The sequence below is a fragment of the Strongylocentrotus purpuratus genome, unplaced genomic scaffold, assembly GCF_000002235.5.
Source record: "Strongylocentrotus purpuratus isolate Spur 01 unplaced genomic scaffold, Spur_5.0 spur5_scaffold_1, whole genome shotgun sequence".
NCBI classification, from domain to species: Eukaryota; Metazoa; Echinodermata; class Echinoidea; order Camarodonta; family Strongylocentrotidae; genus Strongylocentrotus; species Strongylocentrotus purpuratus.
In genome coordinates, this window is record NW_022145594.1 from 11,211,533 (window position 1) to 11,234,057 (window position 22,525).

The window sequence follows — 22,525 nt, forward strand, 5'->3', positions numbered from 1 at the left end:
AAAAAAAAATTATTAAAAAACGTATTTTATGAAGAAAAAACGTAATACCGTAATTTGGAGGAAAAAACAGAGTAATTCCGGCAAAAACGGAATGTTTGGCAGCTCTGTGAATTGCTGTTTGGTCTACAACTAGTTTGTCTAAACCAACTGAAAAACAACTCTTTTGACTGACCTGTGAATATTCCACATGGTAATTGATGACCGTCGCCCCTCCGTCATCATAAGGATGTATCCAACGAAGCGTGTAGCGGTCTCTCCTGTCTGATACACGTTTGGAGATGATGTTGGGAGGATCCGGCAAAGCTGTAGGGGTCAAGAGGTCAAAACTGTGAATTGCTGTTTGGTCCACAACCAGTTTGTCTGATGCCAATTTAGTCTATTCCCATATGTTCTACACCCAGCCCGTTTATCATGCACATCTTTTCTTTTTTTTTAACAATTCCTGTACTTGGCACTATGAAACTCATCCAAACTCTCTTATTCTTTTTATTTTTCTTGTGCGCCTCAGAATAGGATCGTCTAGATAGAGGGCGCAATATAAATGCCTATTATTATTATTATTGTGGTTTGATAATCATTTTGTCTAATTATCATTTGGTCTAATGACCATTTGGGCTTCTAGTCAATTGGTCTAATCTTCAATAAGTCTACTACTCATTTTGTCTATTGCTTATTTAGTCTAATTTCCAATCGGTCTAATTCCCAGTTTGTTGAATGCCCATTTCATCTACTATCCATATGGCCTACTAATCGTTTAATCCTGAATATTAATCATCATCAAATGATTATTGAACTTATGTAATCATGCTTGCATGAAGCCCTATTCTTAATTTGTACAATTATACAGCAGTAGTAGTTCACTAGCAAGGTTGGCTTTTCCCTTTAACAAGGATAACAAAGCTTGGACATTATTTTTTCATCTTGACCAGAACTCAACCCTTTCCTTAACAACAATTGACTCCTCCCGTGACTATATGGTCAGCCATTTATACACCTGGGTATAGAGGAGCAATATGGCTAAATACAGCCTTCACTTACAGAGTGGTTCGGTGCTTGTTGTGACTATCTGTGTGTAATCTCCAGTCCCCAGCTCATTTCTAGCGGCTACACGAATCTCGTAGATGCTCTCTGCGCGTAGCCCTCTTAAATGCAACTCCGTATCTAAGAAGTAGAAAGAAGAATTGTAATATTAAGATACATATCCCAGCCATATTTATAAATGACACTGACAAAAAAACTAAAACTGTAGATATTGTGCAATAACAGTGATTAGGAACCTCTCAACATGTTGCCAATTTTTTAAAGCTTATTTTCCTTGTCACAATTCCTGACAACAAACACAATACGGCCGTCCAACAAACATGGACATATCGTCACTGTTTTCACGAAGTGACGGTAGTGAAAAAAAATTGCATTCACTTTGCATTACGATTTTCCTCACTACCGTCACTTCATGAAAACAAGGACGATATTGAGTGCAGAAATTTTTGCCCTTTCTTTTCATTCATCAAGCATAATTTGTATAGGGCTCTGAATTTACTAAGCCAAAAATACTGAGCAACAGTGATTATACAGGCACTATACAAGAACCCACTATTATTATTATTATTATTATTATTATGAACCTCTCAACATGCTGCCAATTTAAGGATTGTAAAGCTTATTTTCGTTGTCACAATTCCTGATAACAAACACAATACCGTTGTCCAACAAACATGGACACATATTGAGTGCAGAAATTTATCCCCTTTCTTTTCATACATCAAGCATAATTTGTATAGGGCTCTGAATTTACTGAGCCAAAACTACTGAGCAACAGTGATTATAAAACTCTCAAATTGTTGCCAATTTAAGGACTGCCAATTTAAGGATTGTAAAGCTTATTTTCCTTGACGAAATTCCTGACATCAAACACAATATGGTCGTTCAAAAAACATGGACACATTGAGTGCAGAAATTTATCCCCTTTCTTTTCATGCATCTAGTATATATTTAGGGCTCTGAATTTACTGAGCCAAAACTACTGAGCAACAGTGATTATAAAACTCTCAAATTGTTGCCAATTGTAAAGCTTATTTTCCTCGACGAAATTCCTGACATCAAACACAATATGGTCGTTAAACAAACATGGACATATTGAGTGCAGAAATTTTTGCCCTTTTCTTTTCATACATCTAGTAAATTCTTTAGGGCCCTGAATTTACTGAGCCAAAGTTTTGAGCGGCCTGAGCCAAACAACAATGTTGTGGAATGCTTGTCATGAAAGGAGCATATATCTTTATCCTCTAAAACTATACAAAAATTACTCTTCAATAAGAATGTCTTTTATTACTAATATTTCGATACCCATACAGAAGTAGGGGTGATAAATCCAGTATTATCCTATAAAAATGCAGTAAAATATTTCCACAATTATACTCTTCACCTATGTCTTACCATTATGTTGTTTATGTATGTCATACACTCTATTGCTACTATGTTGCAGTCCTCTTCTTTCTCTTTCTCCAAGCTCTCTATCCTCCTCTCCTCCTTGACTATCCCTTTCTTCTATTTATAATGTATATTATGTATTTATGTATTCGGGCGTACCTACATTCAAGCATTGCTTATCAGACTTTGCGCCTTCTTCCTTTAGTTATAGTTCTTTAGTTATATTTATGTTCCTACATATAAATTGTATTGTTTGAACAGATGTCAAATTAATTGGGAAGAAAGTAAATGTTCATTTGAATTAGATTGAATAGAATTGAATTTGAGGCACTTACAGCCTTGGTCCACCGGACGCTCGAGACAGATGTTACGATCCACAACCGGACAGCAGATGAACAACTGAGAATCTTCGCAGTAGTTGATGCACTCCTGCTCCACACCGGTTAATATAGGTAGAATCAATCTGCGGCAAGTCGTGTCGTCCGATACAGCTGTAGATCATAATAATAATAATAATAATAATATGATGCAGTATCTGTCTAGTAAACTATTCCGAGGGACATTATGAAATTAATGATTATTAAGAGGGGCAAAGAGGAATCAGATTGAAAAAATCGTCACAATACTTGATGCACTATTCCTCACAATCCTTTAATCTTGGTAAAAATCGTTCTTCGGCAATTTGTTTCGTCCGATTCAGCTGTAGATGAAGGCATGAGAAAGATATACACTGAGAAACATCATTTAAGAGGGGCAAAGAGCAATCTAACTGAGAAAAGCCGACATCACAATTCTTCATGCGCTAGCTCTATCTCAAAACCATTTGATGTCAGTAGAATCATACTGCTGCAGGCTGATAGCATCAGAAAGATAGATATCAAGAAAGATCATTAAAGATAAACTTGAGTTCTGGTAATGCGATTGCATTGTGAAAGAAAAGGAGTGGAATGGATCAGAAAAGTTGATCATATAGCATGTAAGTAATGGTGTGTAATGCAAGGTTCTGGAGTCATCAAAATCATCATAAATTTGGCAGAGTCGTGGTAAAGTAACAATCACTTACACAGAAAGGTGTATATGGGACAACACACATGGTGTCGGGGCTAGTACTACCCTGATTTCCTTATCTTTCTATGCTCATTACTCAGCCAGTATACATTTTCTTCCAAAATTGTTTGGCACATGACATTTATTTGTAATCTTGAACATTCAGTGTAAGTTTCGTTAGATTCTGTTAGAATTCATTTTCTTTTTTTACCAGAACTCAAGTTTATCTTTAAGTGAGGGCAAAGAGGAATCAGACTAGGATAATCAAATTATGACCTTCTGCACAAGTAAACTGCCGACTCATCCACTTTAACTCTCCAAGCACAAACCGGTACTCACTATTTTCATACTGGAGAACAGTCGGCTGAACATCGGTGAAAACGCGATACTCGATCGTATACCCTGCGATCAGAAGCGAGCCATCGCTGTTCGGCGGACTGAACTGGATACTGATCGTTGACGACGTCTCGTCCGTGACTCTCAGACCTATAGGCTCAGATGGTCGCTCTGTATGTAGGTAATGAATAGCCAAACCAAAAAGGAAAGGGATTAATGGATATGTTCATTAGTTCATTTTACTTTCCTCAACAATTAAACATACAGAAGTGTACAAATCAATAAAAAGGCTTTGAAGCCACACTGTCCTACTTGTAGCTACTTGCTCCCTCTACATAGAATAATACCTAATCGGTGACCATTGATCCCCCATGATACTCTTTTTCTTATGTTAATTGAGAGCTGAGTTAATGAGATTACCACCTGTCCAGTGACCTTGCAGAGTGGGCTAATCCCTCCTGTAAACTATGGCAGATAAGCTTTAATGTATACGTTCATTAGTTCATTTTACTTTCCTCAACAATTAAACATACAAAAGTGTACAAATAAAATAAAGAGGCATTAAGGTGACAACTGTGACAAATCAAAATACAAATGAAAATTATTTGTTAACAAATAATAATGTCAAAGACAATTAAAGTAAGGAAACAAATTAAAACAGGATGGGGAAAAAATGTCACATATTTACACATTATATTATTGTGGAGGCAGCCAAGGAAAAGACAGTTGAATTGTCTTTATAAATGCACTGGCACCCGACATATAACAGAAGAAGAAAAAAAATAAAGTTTTCATTTTCTGTATAATAATGCTAATTGACAAATGTCATCATTAATTCTATTGCCCCCGAAATAAGTTAGACAATGATATGAATAGAGCAAAAGAATACATCAATATTTCACAGACATGTTAGCATAAAAAGGAACATAATACATGATGAAGAAAAATACTTCTTACACTTGAAACTTCTAGTAGAGGTGTTGTAGTTGAGTGGTTAAAGCACCCGACTTGAAATACAAAGGTTTCGGGTTTGATCCCGACACGTCACTAATAACCTATGGCAAGGCATTCATCTACATTTGCCACTCCATACCAGGGGAGTGTTTCACAAAGACTAAGATTGACTTTAAGTTGGACTTAACGATGGCCGGCTGTTCATGCCACTATTTCCTCTAACCATTCCTGGTACTGATTTCTCATGGAACGTACGAATCGCGGTCACATATGTACAAAATTGACCTTATCGAAAAAATAGTATCTACCGGTAAAGATCATAATTGAGATACCAATGGTGAGAGCAACCAGTGGCATGAACGGCCTGCCATAGGTAAGTCCAACTTAAAGTCGATCTTCGTGAAACACTCCCCAGGAGAGATATGGGGACACTGCTTATTGGTACGACCTAACAATATCTCATTATAGACGTACCTGCTTTAGTGAGCTCCTGGCGGTAGTTCACAAATCCCTTGGTATTTGACCCATTGCAGAAGTAGGCTCCAAAGTCCTCATTCTCCGGCATGATCTGCATCGGTCAGAAAATAAATAGCGAAGACAAATTAAAGTCTGTTCAGATGCTTGAGAATTTATACGAAACAAGAGCCTTAAAGACACATAGAAGTGGGCTCTCGTGAAGTATTCAACACCATTCGCATAGCTGCAAACATTCGGAAGTAAAACTGAATATCATGTGCGTGAAGCGCACGTCTATGTTAGACCTGCCATCCTCTGGAGTTCAAAAACTGTATTCTTCAATCCCCAAAGTTGTATTTTACTGACAAAAATTGTATTTAAAAAAAAAAAGGATCAATGCCTCTTACAGCTCCTACATACAGGAAGAATTTTTTTGTATGGATCATTGGTTGAAAAGACCTTTGCATGATTTCGTCATGACTGGTGTGTTCGATGAACCAATGAACATCCCCAAATTGCCGATGTGAGATGCTTGTAGGATACTTTACAGGACAGAATGGGCATTTTGCCATTGAAAATGGCACACACATTTTGTTTTTTAATAATAGAAGGGGTATTTATAATTTCGTAACGAGGATGGGAAATTTGTAACAATTACAATTTTTTTTGGTAACAGTTGACAAGATACAAGATATTTTATTTGGTCTTTGCTAACAAGTTACATAGAAAATTGTTTTCCACTGGCGTTACAGTCATATTCAACAAAATACATAATTACAAGAAATAAATACATCACGTTTATAGAATAAAATAGATGAAATAAGGAACAAATACATGCAAAAGATAATGAAACGACAAAAATGGTCATTGGTACATGTACTTCAAATCATGAGTTTCAGAATTAAGCCTTGGTCATTGGTATTTCAAATCATAAAATTAATTTCCGACGCAGAAGTTTAACGTTTAACCTGTGAGTTTAATTTATGAACAGAGTCGGGTACAAATGAATATCTGAATCGTGAAAGCCTGGTTGGGGTGGGGCGAAGTCGGATACCAGAACGATTAAATGAATAAAATAAATGAAGTGGATGGGTATTGTCTTTCATGATTGCACAGACCTTATCAACAATTTGCTCAGTACAATGAGACTCGACAGCTATTTCGGTGTGTTTATCAAATAACAGGTGTTGTCAATATCACCAGGATAAGCCTTTAGTTTTGTGACCACCAGGCTTTATGTAATGATCTGCCTTTCCCCATATGGTAAAGTCTTTATCTTACATTTGCATCACCTAAAGACTCTCTGAGAGACGAGGGGTTATTCCTTGATTGGCCTATGATTGGTCTGCTGTGTGCAAGTCTGGTGTCAGCGAATTATAAACTTCTGCACATGGAAACCGGCGGCCCACTCCCTTTAAACAAAAGCTCTTATAGCATAACAACTTTCTGCTCTGATAAGACGGGTTGATGCAATGAAAATGCTACAGTATATGCATCATACAGGATGATTTCCAAGCAGAACATAAGTTGGGTAAAAGACAAATCAATGTGTTCTTGTATCTCCTACCACAATTCAACTGTTTGACAAAAGCCTCTTATATTCCCAAAGGAGAATAAAACTTTACCTGGATTTGACATTTCATTAAGAATAGAACATGAAATTGCTTGTTCAGATATGAATGGGCAAACATTCACTGTTTTCTTTATAACTATATCAAAAATGAATGACAACTGCGTGCAATTAAGGTCCTAAAGTGTATGCACTGAGCTTTGTATAATAAGATACAGAAATGGGAACTGTACAATTGACGTCATCACTTTAAAAAAAATCACGGTTTAACATTTCATAATCTGAAAGAGGGGTTTACTGTCTGTAAAAGGAGGAGGGGGTGTATTTTTTGAATTCCCAAAGGAGAAGAAATGATTACCTGAATTGTGGAGGAGCCTGGCGGTAAATCCGGGACAAAATCAACATCTAAGGCTGTGAGCTCTACGTTGTTCCGTGTCCATTTGACGGTCGGGATGGGGTAGCCAAAGAAAATGCAGGTCAGGTCGGTCAATCTCCCTTCCCACGATACGGTGCTAGATGGGGTCCTCGACTGATCGATAATGGGCTTATCTGGAAATAGGTAGATAAACGAACAAAATTTAAATTCATCAAATTATTTTTTAAAGTGACTCGGTAACATTGTTGAAGGTTGATGCATGAAATGTTACTTACTATATTTCTTCTACTGTACTAACCCTCTAACATGCAAAAAATCCTGAAAAAATTCTCAAACAACAAAGATATCTATGGTTTTCTTTGAAGGCGTCACTGTGCAACACCCTCTTCCAGTGATTAACAGTAAATTCTCCCAACCATTTTTGATTTTTTTCCCAACCGTTTTACGATGAAAAAAAATACATAAAACAGGCTATTAAAATTCTTTCAACAACTCCATGTCTGGAATGGAATAGACCTCCTATAGAGCCAATTCATTGCTTTGTGACGATTTACGTTCACCTAAAATGTAATTAAATTGTTATAGCATAGTTGGTAGAATTAAGGAATCGATCAGATCAGTTTTTCCCCAATTTGTATCACTAATAATGGTCCGTTTTCACTCTTTTATTGTACATCTAGCATCCAAGTCACTACCTTAGTATCACTTTCTCTCATCTGAACAATGTTACCAAGTCCCTTTAAAGCAATATGAAATTTATTAATGGTCTACCATGGGCTTATCTTGAAATAGGTAGATGAACAAGCAAGATTGAAATTTGTAAAAGGATTGTATAAAGAAATATTAATGGTTGATGATTGGCTTGTCTGGAAAAGGGTAGATCATCACAAAAGATTGAAATTTGCAAAAGGATTGTGTAAATTGAATTCATTTTCTTCTGCAACATTCAAATCAAATTACATTTTAGCGATACAAGATACACAAAAGATTTTTTTAAAGATTTAACATGCACACAATATGACGTCATACTGGCCAAGCTATCAAGGTTGCTGTTTCCGAATGAAGAAGTTCTAAACGATGGCGCGGTGCTCACTCTAACGCCAAACACTAAAGTTGTTTACAACCAGTAACCTGGACGAGCAAATATGAAGCATGTCAGTACTCTATTAAAGCCTGTCTGCACTAGTTTAGCCAGGAGGGATTAGACCACCCAGCAAGGTCACTGACAGGTGGCTATCTCATCAACTCAGCTCTCAATTAACATTAAAAAAAGAGGATCATGGGGGACCAACGGGCACCGCTTTGGCATTGTTTTCTATATGGAGGGAGCAAGTAGCTACAAGTAGTACAGTGGGGCTTAAGGGAATGTAACGTTCTACCCAAAAGCATTGGAAAGACAGACATTTACAGGAAAAGGTGATGACGATGAGATGAACATCTAGGTATACTCACATTCCACAAGAAGCATGTGATCCACCCAGACGTCCCCGGCAAGGCTCTCGGCATAACAGGTCCAGATTCCTTCATGCTCCCTCTGAATGGTGGAAATGGTCAGTGTGAGGGCCATCGTTTGGCTGTTCTCCGTCACAACGACGCGGGAATCATCCGGCTGTGTCAGAGTTCAAAATAAATTAAGGACAATTAGTAGTGGCCTCTCATGGGGAATTTGACACCATTAGGGGGTTACCCCAATAACAGGTGCTGTCAGTCACCGGGATGGGCCTTCAATTTTGGTCTTTTGTCCATCCTCTGTTTCTTTCACAAATGGCCTCATAGTAAGGAAAAGTCATTATCTTACATTGCCCTCAACCGAAGACTCTCCGAGAGGCTAGGAGTTATATTTCGATGGGACATCCAGTTTGCTGAGTGCAAGCCTTATACATGCACGAATGGTACTTCAACCATGTCCGGTGTCAGCGAATTATGGCCTACTGCAGAGGAAAACTGCAAGCTACCATATCGCTTTGAACTGTATATGAACTGTGTGCAATATATCTAAAAATAATTTATTGTGTCAAGTAATAAGAAATGCTAAGGCTAAAGTACAGAATCTTTTCTAGAGAACTGACAACATGTGCGTAAACATGGAAACACTATTCCGTTAACCTTATCATAACGCCTGGCTGGAATCCTCCCCAGGGAGTGGAGATTGTGCACACATTGTGTGCGGGCAAGTATTGAATCCAATGATCGGGGTAATAGTATATCTGTAAAGTGCTTAGAGACATTGTAGATGTATTAATCGCTATATAATAGCAGATTATTATTATCGTTATAATCAGATCACAATGTGTTTCCTAAAGAATTGCATATCAGGAAAGCCCGGGAGAGTAGCAGATAGTGACAAAAAGGTGAACGTGTTTTGAAATCTTGTAGGAACACGCCACATGAATCCCTCCTTACCTGAGGACCTATCTCAAGCTCATCCATTGCGGTCCGCCCATCACGCCTGAACGAAAGGCGAGCCTGCGAACGGAAGTCTGTGTTGGCGCACTCGAACGATCTCGTATTGCCACCTTCAGCAGTCTCGTCCACTGTATAGACCTGTTGTTGCGTAAGGCTGGGTGGCACAAGCACCGTGAGTTGTATGGTGTGCGTGATTGCCGTACTAGAAGAAGAGAAAGAGCAAGCAGATAAACAATTCCCGTGTCATCTCCTGGGAGCAATAAGGGCTTCATAAGGGCCTTCCCTAACACATGTCCTCTAACAGAGATGGCTTTGAAGTTTTAGTTTGAAAACAACTTTTTCCACAGTCAAGTTTTCTCAAGGTTTGTTCAGATATGGTTCACATTTCTGTATCTTACAAGACACAGAGTTAAGTGACTACCTGGAGGACCTTATTTGCGCTCAGTTCTAATTTATGTACACGCTAAAAAAAGGCATGGCAATTTGCTGTAGTTTACTGCATCATATCTGAATGGGCCTTCACAACAGTCATGCTTTACCTAAGACACGGTGAGCTAAAACCACAATTTTAGTGTTTTAGCCACTAGCTACATTATTTCAACTCGGTTTTCTAGCCGTTTTCCTGTGATTTTGCTCTTCCTTTGGGGCAAGGGAAATGGCTAGAAAACAGGGAGTGAACAGCTGGGAAAAGGCTAGAAAGGGTTAGGTTTTGACTACTGAGGCATTCCATACGTTTCAATGATAACAATAGACTTGCCGTTTTGTTGCTAACAAAAATCCTCTGTTTTATCGCCATTTTGTAGCCGTTAAAAACAGTAAATTTTGTGCATCGACTGTTCTTTTAAATTAACTATTAGTAGTGTACCGGTATACAAAATGGCGTCTAAACAGCGAATTCCATGTATTTTGGCAATTTGGTTCACGCCTATCTTTCACCATAAATTCCTGGATTCGCCACTGAATTCACAGCCTGAAGGATCATTCTCATATGTTGCAGTACACCATTGCTGTATTTTTATAATAAAATGTATGATTACTGACAACTGCATGAAAACAAAGGTCCAACACATATTAGGTTCCGTGTCACTGTCAAAAACAGAATTGTAAAGCGTAAATGACACTTAAATGTATTTCATTAAAAAACTTCCGCAATCTAACATGTCACAGCTAAAGTCCATCTGTACTAGTTTGGCCAGGGGGATTAGACCTCCCTGCAAGGTCACTGACAGATGGTTATCTCATCAATTAAGCTCTCAATTAACAAAAGAAAAAGAGGATCATGGGGGACCAACAGGCACCGATTAGGCATTGTTTGCTATATAGAGGGCGCAAGTAGCTATAAGTAGTGCAGTGGGGCTTTAAACGAGGCTTCGCTCACCTGACTCTGGCTCCGGAAGGGTCGTTAGAAGCCCTGCATTCTATGATGATGATGTTCCCGCTGACAGGGAGCTGAATATTCATGATCCTCAGCTGCCTGTTTCCAGTCGACGACAGTTCATACACATTGGGGAAGTCTGTGATTTCCTGCCGGTCGCCACCGGTTACGTCCGTCCAAGTGACCGTGGGGTCGGGTCGCCCCGAGGCCGCACACACCAGGGTCACGTCAGAGTTTATAACAACGTTCCGGGGCCTGGGGGGTACACCGTTCCACGCAGGTGGGACTACAGGGTATAAGACAAGTAGAAATGACGGAGTTAAGTATGATTTTCAGTTCATTTGTCGCAGTCGTTAGTATAACGGTGAAACCTGGTTTAGTCACCACCTGTAAACGAAGCCCACCTGTTTATAAAGACTGTCTCTTTTACTTTCCTTTAAAATTATTTCCCACTGAAACCCATACATCATTTCATAATTTTAAACTTACTTTGTCAACTATGTTCTTTATTGGGCAAACAATTGATATGAAATGGAATAATTTTGAATCAATCAATCAAAGCAATTGTCTATGAAGACCACCTGCCTATTGAGACCGCTATTTTATGTCTCCCTTGAGCGGTCTTTATATACAGGTTTCACTGTTGTTTCACATACAATAGACAACTTCACAAACTCATTCAGATTTTATACTTCTAGAATATTTTGCCAGGAATCTTGCAAGTTTCAATATCTTAATAAGACATGATTAAGTTTTACTGTCCAAGCGCTTGCACTGTTATGTATTTTTTTTTAATGTGACTTATATAAGAAGCAGTAAAATCATGTACCTACTTTCCAACGTTTCTTAATGTTATTCATTCTAGAAAGAGAACTAATATTCACAGATGATTATACTGTCTATTCATGAACTCCCCAGTACGTATGCACCGGCCATCATGATAGACCTGTTGCTTATTTTACTGGCTATTGTTCTCGACCTATCAAATGCATTTTGTTCTTTTTGTTTTAAGCAGTGATGTTAAAGATTGAATTGCCTTTCTTTCTTTCTTTCATGAATATTTACATAAATTTCTCAATATGATACTATGTTATAATCTGAACAGATCATTGATAATAATCAGTGTATACGCTAATTTGTAATTTCTATTGATTTGTAATTGCTCATGGAAATTATTCTTCCTACGGCTTTATTCATTATTCACTCATATATTTTACTATGTATTGATGTTTTCCATGATGTTCATATTGTTTATATTGTTCAAGTAGTTTTTATCTTCATATTGTTATGTTGCATTTGTTTACAGGCCCCCTGGAAAACAGTACTTTGATTACTGACTGGACTACCCTGTTTAAATAAAATAAATAGATTAAAATAGAAATTAATTGAATCAATAAATAAATAAACTTACCTTGTACTGTAACATCAATGTTTTTATTGATACTCAAGGGGGTGTCTTGGTAATAAGCCACACAGGAATATTCTCCCTCGTCTGAAACTTCAACGTTTTTGACGGTAAGCTGCCCGAACGTATTACCGTTATATTTTTCTGCAAGAGAGCGAAGCAAATTGTGGATAAATTGCACGTTTTTGTTTGAGAATGTGCAGTCAAACCTGTCTTAGTGGCCACCTCTCCATGAAGGCCACCCGTCTACAGTGGCCATTTTTACTGCCTCCATCGAGAGAGAGAAATGTGTGTTGTTGAACCTGTCTACAAGGGCCACCTGTTTACAGAGGTCACTTTCTCTGATTCCCATGGGTGTCTTTATAGACGGGTTGTGTATCCGTACTGTCAATTTCAAACAGCAATTTGAATAGGTTTAATTACAAGTAATATTTCATTAAAAAATATTTTAATTCAAATTCAAATTCAATTCATTTCCACTTTAAAAAACATTTACAAATCAATAATATATACATATGAATAATAGTGGCGGGGCCATAAAAAGCACTAAATTGGCTTGTTGAAAATGACCCCTTAGACTTATTGGAGTGTTTCACAAAGACTAAGATCGGCTTTAAGATGGACTTACTAAATATTGCAGGCCGTTCATGCCACTGTTTGCTCTCACCATTTACTGGCATATGTCTCTAAAGGGACGTACAAATCACAGACACAAATCTACAGAATTTACATTTTTTGATAATTCATTATTGAAGGAAAAAATATTATATAAAGATCATAATGGTGAGAGCAAACAGTGGCGTGAATGGCCTGTCATATTTAAGTCCAACTTAAAGTCAATCTTAGTCTTTGTGAAACACTCCCATGGACACTTTCCAAAAAGGGGGCTGTTCTTTTTATCTGTTTTTGAGAAGGGTTTATCGAGTTATATTTGAACACGCATATAGAGTCCCTGTATCTAACACCACTGACAAATAAGGACCCTCTAAAAAGACGAGGTTCAAAGGTCACCTGTATCTCCGACAGAAGTTGCATCTTTTTGCCAAAACATGTCTAGCCCGTTATCCAGAGGTCTTGCCGAGCAATAGATTGTTGCGGTCGTGTTGTAGATGAGCGACTGGGCCTCTTCGTTGCCATCATATAAAGGAAATGTGATGATTTCTGAAGAAGAAAAAAATGAAATAAAACATACAATAAAATACCAGTAATAATAATAATGATAATAATCTGAATTTATATAGCGCTTCATACAAAATATTGTCTTTTAGAGCTTTAAAGATATCATTACCCCAGTCATCGGATTCATTCACGCACTCAATACATGTATGCACCATCTCCACTCCCTGGGGAGTATTCCTACCATATGGTCACCATGAGGGCATCCTGCCAGGACCTCATATCTCTCCTGGGTATGGAGTGGCAAATGTAGATGAATGCCTTACAAAGGACATTAGTGTCATGTCGGGGATTGAATAAGACATTTGCGTTTCATTTCCAAGTCTAGTGCTTAGACCACTTGACAATGACACCTCAAATTAGCAGTGAATTTAGGCACAACTATCCAAGGTCTACACTTTCCTATTGTTATGCAAAGAAGATATTTATTGAACATTCGTTCAAGTAGAAAATAATAAATCTGTACTTTATGATGTTGCTATATATTAAATTTGTTTAAAAGTTTGATATATAATCAATATTAATAAATGAAGTACAATACTTGAAATCCATTCTGCATACAAAACTTGTTGCTTTGTTGGACAAGCCTTGGGCAAGCTTACAGGTTGTCAAGAAAAACCTTTGTTTGAAAAGTATGCATAAAATTTGAATATAAATGTAAGTAAACAGGTCTATTCCTTGTTGTTGCCACATTCATAAATGTAGACGTTGCATTCATCATTAATGTCATTTTAAAATTTGTCCATAAAATTAATTGACAGGCAAAATAAAAATACTTGTAGATGGGCCACTATAGATAACAATTCAGTTACAAAACTAGTATAAATTTACATTTAAAAAACTCACTATAGAGGTATACGTTTCTTGTCTGCGTTTGATGCCCATTGGCCTTGCATGCATACAGACCACTGTCAGCTATCTGAACGTCTCGAAAGTGGAGACGAGTGAACCGACAGAGCGTTCCAGGGGTGGCGCAGCTTGTCGAGCTTGTCGTCTCGGTGATATAGACCCTGTTGCTGCCACCTGCAAATATAAGGAAGGAATGATCGTTTTCACAATTACATATTAATAGGAATAATGGTGGCGTCACGCCATGAATCTGCAAGTGCTCTAACATTATTAGTACCCAGTTGTAGCTCACGGCCAAATATGTAGCACACTGGTATATCAAGTACCGGTACCCATAAACTTACACCTGGATGGAGAGTGGCAAAAGTGGATAAATGTCTTCCCGGTCCGGGCCTTGATTTGAACCCTTGACCCTTGGATTCAGAGTCAAGGTGATACACCATTATACCATGACATCTCCATATTAGTATTGGTGCTCCAACGGTTACTCGGGTGGCAATTGCTTTGGCCTTTATATCCTCTCAAATATATATAATCAGGACTGGTGCTGTTAAATGGTTTGTGGTTAATTTGTCATAACAACACAATCGTAAAACAACAATCATATGCTATGAGCAAAGCATTCGTTATTATATACCTCACTTAAGAAATCCAGCCATCTGATTGGTCGAATTGCATTCATAAACTTCAACTATTTCTGTAAAATTCCCAATAACCATGGTTATTGGGAAAATAGTTCAGTCTCCATGGTTACCCCATAGGTTTACATGTTAAAAAATGGTCTGAGCGATCGAGGATACCGCGAACGTGTGCGAAAAATTGGTCGGCAATTTCAATACAATTGAATCTCGATCGATCTTACCGACAATTTTATCTTGCATTGTTGACATGAAGACGAAAATAAACTTCCAAAAACAAAAAAACAACATCTGCCGATAGATCTTGATCTAAATTCGTGCCAATATGCATTGCAAAAGTAAAAGAAGGGCCTGTTTATATGGAGCAGCCGCGAAGCATCCTCCACTCGAAACCGTTTTCAATCCATTTTAATGGTATATATAACAAAAAACTACTATGTATTTAACAGAGCGCGATAGCCGAGCGGGTTAAGGCGCTGACTTTAGTTACATCACCTTTTGTACGCAAGAGTTCGAATCTCATCTTCGACAAAAGTTTTTTTATTTTTTATTTTTTATTTTTTAGTCTATTTTTTTTCGGCATTTAAAAGTATTAATGACTGCTTTAATATTCGAGAAATAGTTGTTTTATTACGCTCTCGGGAAGGTTACAATTGGGCTATTGCCCTCGGCACGCCTCGGGTAATAGCACAATTCTAACCTTCCCTTGAGCGTAATAAAACAACTATTTCTCTCAAAGCAGTCATTAATACTATACTATTTACTTCATTAACAAACTTGACTTTTGGTACTGATGTGGTTTATTATGTTGGTTAAAAAAGTTTCAGCATTCTTTTCCGAGCACTATGAAATGCACCATCACTTTCAACTATTATCTTCAATGTTAGTATTCCTCGCAAATTTTATGTTTGCAAATAATATAAACCCAGCCTAAGTTAGTAACTTTCCTAAGATCTTATTCAGTTAATTTGCCAAATTATTTGGCCTAAGAAATTGCTACACACTGTAGGTATGGAAGAACTAGGAGAATTGTATTAGATCTATGTAAAATAAGTTAAAATGTGTACAATGTACATGTAGATCTACTAATTCCCTTTTATTAATTTGATTAAAGTCCCTATTAACTTTAATAAAAGCACAACAATGAAACCATTATACCACCTTACCTCCACTTATGGTGTAAATAGGGTCTCCCTCGGAATCGTCCCATGCTGGCTGGGGTCCGTTTAAATCTGGGTTCTCACATTTGTAGAAAAACCCGCTCTCCCCTTCAAACTTTGTGTATGGGGTGGTCGGCGTCACAATCAATGCATCTGTTTGGTAATGGAAGGAGAGACAATGTTTAAAAGGGTTTCGACGATTCAATCGCAAAGGAAAGGGGGAGTCATGTTTCAAATACAAACAGCAGACTCTAAAACAGAAGTGGATCCACTTAAATTAACCACAACAAAGCAGCACACACGCATGTGCTGTAGACTACTACAGAAAAGGGGAAATCCCTTGATTATTCGTCTTCAAACTGATTCGGGCGGACGGACCCGGTTCGCGTTCGAGACGTCTTTCGATCCTCAGACGTAAATAATCATATCTGAATGATTGACATACACATCTGTAAAAAGTTACACATACACACATCTCTTAAAAATTACACAGTGGTCACGACCCGCTCGTCGTAATTTCACTGGTACAAATGCATGCGATGCCACATGCTAGCTACACTGTACATGCAGTTTAGTTGAACCTGATAAACCTGACACTTTAACACACAAAATATTGGGAAATTGCGATCCATATGGCTTGAGTACCGATCGGTAGAGATTAGAGAAACAATCGTATATTTCTTTCTCCTTTTGGGGGGGGGGGGGTGATTTTAAAAAGCATAAAATGTATCAAAAACTATATAACACCATAATGAAATATAATGATTATACAAGAGAATTTTAAAAAAAAAAGAACAAACAAAAAACAGACCCCTTACAAAAAAGCACGGCGGTAAATCTTAATGAATGCTCCAATATTAGAGAAAATAAACAATCGGATAGTATAGTACATGAGAGTGAGTATTAACGAGCGCATGAAAATATTCCGCAAAGATCAAGGAAAAATATACAAAGAAAGTCACATGAAGAAAAAGTCCGACTTTGTTTATCTTTTGTAATCTAGTTCGAGCTGACTTCCACTGCAAGTAAATATGCACTGCGATGTTACATTTTTCGTCCTACCATTTTGAGTAAATATATTGTTCAGAAGTATAATACGCATGTATTCTTGTCAATTTGCAAAGTCAACAAAAAGTCCTCGAAGTGAAGTTTGATTTCAAAGAGCTGCACACGTCCCAAGCGATGAACGGACTGCCATGTTTGTTCAGAAGAAATAACAGATCCTGGTCGAGAATTTCAAATTTATTTTTTGATGTTGTAGTTTGCACTGTATGCGGCGTAATGGTGATGAAGGTGGTGATAGTTATGGTGATGGTGGTGGTGATGGTGGTGGTGGTGGTGATGGTGGTAGCGGTGGTGATGGTGGTGATGGAGGTAGCGGCGGTTGTGGCGGTGATGGTACGTGGTGGTAGTGAACTAGTGATGGTGATGGTGATGGTGACGGTGGTGGAGTTGGTGATGGTGGCAGTAGTGATGATGGTGGTGGGGATAATGATGGTGGTGGTGATGGTGATAATGGTGGTGATGTTGGTGGGGATAATCATGGTGGTGGTTATGGTGATGGTGGTAGAGGTGGTGGTGACGGTGATGATGTTGATGATGGTGATGATTGTTGTGATTGTGGTTGTGATTGTAGTTGTAATGATGGTGGTGGTGGTGGTGCATGATGACGGTGGTGATGATGGTGGTGGTGGTGGTGGAGATGGTGGTGGTGGTGGTGGTGATAATGGTGGTGGTGATAATGGTGGTGGTAATGGCGGTAATGGTTAGCGGATTAGATCACGGAATCATAGAACTGGGCGTCACAGCACCTAAGCAACTTCCAGGTTGAAAGTACACTGTACATATACATATTGACGTAATGCGTCTATAAGCACGATCGCAATTTTTTTTCTCGTGGAAACAAATTCTGTACCCTGTACGGAATTCCAATTAATATAAAAAATTGCAAAAGTCTTCAAACTTTTAAACAAAAATATAAAATGTATTTAATTTAATTTTACGTGCAATAGCTCACCAGGCTCTTTTCCCCCATTTTTTGTCCATGCTTCCAATAGTACAACATTTAATTTGCCTTTTATTAATATTATATACGAAGGATGGGCTCTAGCATAAGGACCATACTCCTTTTTAGCCCATCCCTTCACTCCCATTATGTTATGTGTGTTTTTGTGTGTGTGTGCTTTTTGTTTTTTGTTTGTTGTTGTTGGATGTATGATAATTTATGAGTGATTACTCCGTATTTAATTGTATATATCCTGTATATTTTAATGATGAGTGTAAATAAACGAACTTGAACATGTAAACGAAATCGGACTACGCACTTCATGTATACATGTACATGTATGTGCGTCATTACAATGTTCGTATATTTCGATTTGTGATGGATAATGCAATCGAATTTGCCTAAAGTTGATTGAATATTTCCTTGACGTGTTTTAGATCGTGATACAGATAACACTTTAAATTGATAATCATTCGGGAGAGTTTGTATACATGTACAAAAACAACGTCTCAAATGTTTCTTCTTAAGTTTAGAGCAATTACATGTAGATTCTTCAATTTGCAAAATTGCAAGATATGTCTTATCTTTGTATGAGGTATACAAATTGTTTTCATGCACCCCGAGCAACGTCCCAGCTCATGATTCTAAACTGTCATGAATGATTGAATGTTCTACTCACTTATTAAAATTAGTTTAGACAGAAATGCGAGTCGGTTGCTCGGAACGTCAAGACCCAGTATTTAGTCTTCCATTATTATTTTTATCTGCGGAGAACTGACAATAACAAAACTAGAAACAACAAACAGCAACACCGTTTGTTCATTTTTGTTTGTGGTTCCTTTGATTTTTACTCTTTTTGAACTTCTCTCTTTTACTAACCGAACTAATATCTCGTGTGGTTCACGCTTGTTTCTTTGACAAACACTGACGATAAAAGTTGGAAAAAGAAGGAACAAATAAGAACAAATTTAGTTTTTGTATATTTTTTTCTTTTCTTCGTTCCTTTGATTTTGTTCTCTTGTTTCTTTTTCTCTCTCTTTTACCTCCTGTGGCTCGATCGTCACTTCTTTCTATGACAGATACCCTACATGTATAACAGTTGTAAAAAGAGGCAACTAGCAACAATGTTTGATATATATGTGTCGGATTATTTTTTCTCTTTATTACAGACCGAATTTTGCTAAACCTACGAGGCACTTTCACAACTTTTTTCACTTACCATGGTTACAAGTCACATCTCTTCTTATATCATTCAATACTCGATTTTCATAGTTTCAATTAATCTTATTATTTTACAATAACCTCATGCGATCATCGGACGTCGATGTTTTCATTTCATTTTCGTCTATTCACCAAACCTTCAAATTCATTTAATTTTCAATCATTCTCTCCCAACTTCAAAGGCGAATTCCTTTGATCAGGGTGAAAAAAACTGTCTTGAGGCAATTGGAAAGGGATGGACTGTGAGTGTGACGTTTTGGAATCATTACAATGATTAAGAAGTTGGCCAAGTTTTGCTGAAAGTCACGTGCAATACACAGAAATGAGTATACGGGACTTCACAAACATAATATAGGGCATACATGTAGCACTGGTCCACAAACTTTAACTGTTACTCTTCATATTCCAAATATAACAACTTTTGGAGAGCAATTCAAGGGGATGTTTATTTTTTATGTGGCCTTTTTCCAAACTAATATAAAAAGGAATACAAATGCTCACAAATTATTTGTCACCTGTCCCAGAACTCATCTTTTTTTTTCAAAACAACATGGATGGGAAACTGTACTGTTTTATTTTTCTATGAAAACAGCTTGATATTCATGTTTCATGATATTCTACTTCATACCAAATTTTATAAGAGAGGCATCATTATACATTGTGCATGTACGCCCTGTACTTCTACGTGTATAGCAAGTGGTTTAACCTAAACCTAATATAGTAGTAGTAGTACAGAGTTTTCTACATAGTATATGCAAAGGTCTATTCATATTCATCTTCATATTCATATTTATTTCATTTCCAACAGAAAAGTAAACAAAGATATTACAATTGATTTCATACATAAAATGGGGATCTTTTAAATGGGGAACTTCTGCTTTTTTCTCTCTTATTTGGCACCAGTTTGGATTTTCCACTCGTTCATACTTTAATGAAATAATTACATTTAGCAAATGAACCAATATGAATGAAAGTTACAACAACAACAACGACAAGTCAACAAAAAATGTCCACATTGTACACATAGATAGTGATTACAACATTTCACTCCGCGTTGGCAATTTAGTGATGCCACATTACATGTACAATGTAAGCTAAACCAAAAGACTTACGATATAAAGTTTCAGGAACTGAATCACTTAAAAACATGGTACCTGTATAGAAAGATATAGCTACATGCACATATTTTCCATTCCATACGGTCAGATGCATGATAACAAATACATGTACAGGTATAATTGGAAAACGAAACCAACATTGTATGTACATGTACTTACAAAAAATACAAAACTTGGTAATGATATGATACATCCGTAGTCTATACTATGAATGTAATTTAGTCGTTAACTGTATAATATAAAAGAAATATTCTTTACTGTACATCATCTATGAAATGGCATTATTGTAACTTTTAAGAGGCTTCAAAAATACTTAACATGCGGGTGTTCATATGTTCCTTATTTCCACTACTTTTCTCGGTACCAGTATTTTCTCAGTCATCATAGTCAATATTCGCTTTACCCCCACCATTTTGTGTGTACATGTATATGCCATTTAAAATGGATTCCTATTTCCTAGTTTCTCTATTTGCCGAACAAGGAGGAAGGGGTTTCTAATATATTTTTCTCCTTTTACATACATATGCTATTGTGCCAATTTCAACAAAAATGATATCAATTTTATTTACAAGCAAACACATACACTCATACACACCCGACAGGATAGAGCAAACATATACATGTAAGAGGAAGTAAAACAAAAATACATGATAAAGAGCTACTAAGAGAGATTGAGATTATTTAAAGATTTGAATTAATGTAACTTGGACAATGATTTGAATCTGGACAGTGTTGTGCTATTTCTTATGTCATTAAAATACTGAAATATCATTGAAATGTATGGGTTTTTTTATTCATGTCTCACTCTCAGATTCTCATTTTTTCTTATATTTCACAACATAGATATCGAATAACGAAAACGAAAACGAAATTGAGGCCGGCCTGCCGCAGTCTGAAAAAAAAGGTTTAGGGGTCGAGAATTGGAGTCTAATTGTATTTATTGGCATGATAATAATGGCAAGTGAACCAGCAAACACCTAGTACCCAATTAATGCATGCATGGAATGAAACTGCACGATATATTTATTTCGGCATTTTAAACGCCCCAGTTTTATATCTTTTCATCTTCAACATTATTGTAACAAAATACACCATATACACCATACATCCATTTTGATATCATAATAAATATTCCATCATTGCATCTGAATTAATGGTTTCGAATAGACTTACAATTTCAAGTCTGTATGCGCCTAACACAAACCATATATAAGGCTACACAAATTAATAAATTCCATCGGTTGATGGGGTTACATATCACCACAAAATCATACCTGAAACAACGCTTAATTAAATCCTGAGTATACATGTATTTATAATGTAATAACCCAAAGTGAAAATCACAGAGTAAACGGCTGATCTTGTACGTGCATCATTGTTATTTATGACTATGAGATTCAATCGCAATCGCCATTTTGAATGAATTATATAGGCTGCCAGTGCAGTACCACACACAAACATATTATTTTCGTTCCAATAGACTAAAAATGTTCACAGTATAAGTTTTAATTTAATTTAGGCTTATGACTTAAATTAAATGGATTACCTGAATATCAATTGTTGGTCTACAGCGATGGAACAGAAATACGAATAATTTCACGAAACATGTATGATTCAATCGGTGGTATACAAATTACAATCATGACTATATTACTGAGCATCTCTCGCATTAACAAAACTGGTACACTACTACATATTAGTCTACGTAACATACCAAACTGTGTAATCATCACAGTCATGTTTTTTCTCCCTGTCTGAGTTTAAATCGGGATGAGTTGATAACTTACCTCCTAGTTTGGCCAGAAATGCCGCAATCATAAATATCCTGATACTCATCTTCTTGCCTAGTTACATCTGATTCCTGGAAAGAATGTGTCAAAACGGTCCAATATTATCCCGGAAATGTTGAATCTTCTCGCAGCTCCCTCGCTGTTTACCCTTTCACTCTGTCCCCTTTGCTACTGCGGGCATCGTCAACCGTCACCCGTTCCGTGCAATGCAGG

General features: G+C 37.1%; 1 protein-coding gene across 2 annotated transcripts in view; it reads right to left on the bottom strand.

Annotated features, from left to right (window-relative positions):
- Positions 1 to 22,525, bottom strand: part of LOC593916 (neural cell adhesion molecule 2) — a 36,421-nt gene extending 13,896 nt beyond the window's left edge. Inside the window, exons 1-14 of one of the 2 annotated variants that reach the window (XM_030977679.1) lie at positions 22,310 to 22,524; positions 16,185 to 16,331; positions 14,378 to 14,554; positions 13,367 to 13,516; positions 12,362 to 12,499; positions 10,954 to 11,236; positions 9,573 to 9,777; positions 8,622 to 8,778; positions 7,152 to 7,342; positions 5,242 to 5,335; positions 3,817 to 3,984; positions 2,766 to 2,921; positions 1,039 to 1,161; positions 173 to 303 (exon numbers count right to left, since the gene is read on the bottom strand). In XM_030977679.1, coding sequence (XP_030833539.1) covers positions 173 to 303; positions 1,039 to 1,161; positions 2,766 to 2,921; positions 3,817 to 3,984; positions 5,242 to 5,335; positions 7,152 to 7,342; positions 8,622 to 8,778; positions 9,573 to 9,777; positions 10,954 to 11,236; positions 12,362 to 12,499; positions 13,367 to 13,516; positions 14,378 to 14,554; positions 16,185 to 16,331; positions 22,310 to 22,358 — 2,169 coding nt within the window. In that variant the 5' untranslated portion in view covers positions 22,359 to 22,524. Of the gene's footprint in view, positions 1 to 172; positions 304 to 1,038; positions 1,162 to 2,765; positions 2,922 to 3,816; positions 3,985 to 5,241; positions 5,336 to 7,151; positions 7,343 to 8,621; positions 8,779 to 9,572; positions 9,778 to 10,953; positions 11,237 to 12,361; positions 12,500 to 13,366; positions 13,517 to 14,377; positions 14,555 to 16,184; positions 16,332 to 22,309 lie in introns of both variants that reach the window. The other variant, XM_030977680.1, reaches the window with a different exon arrangement.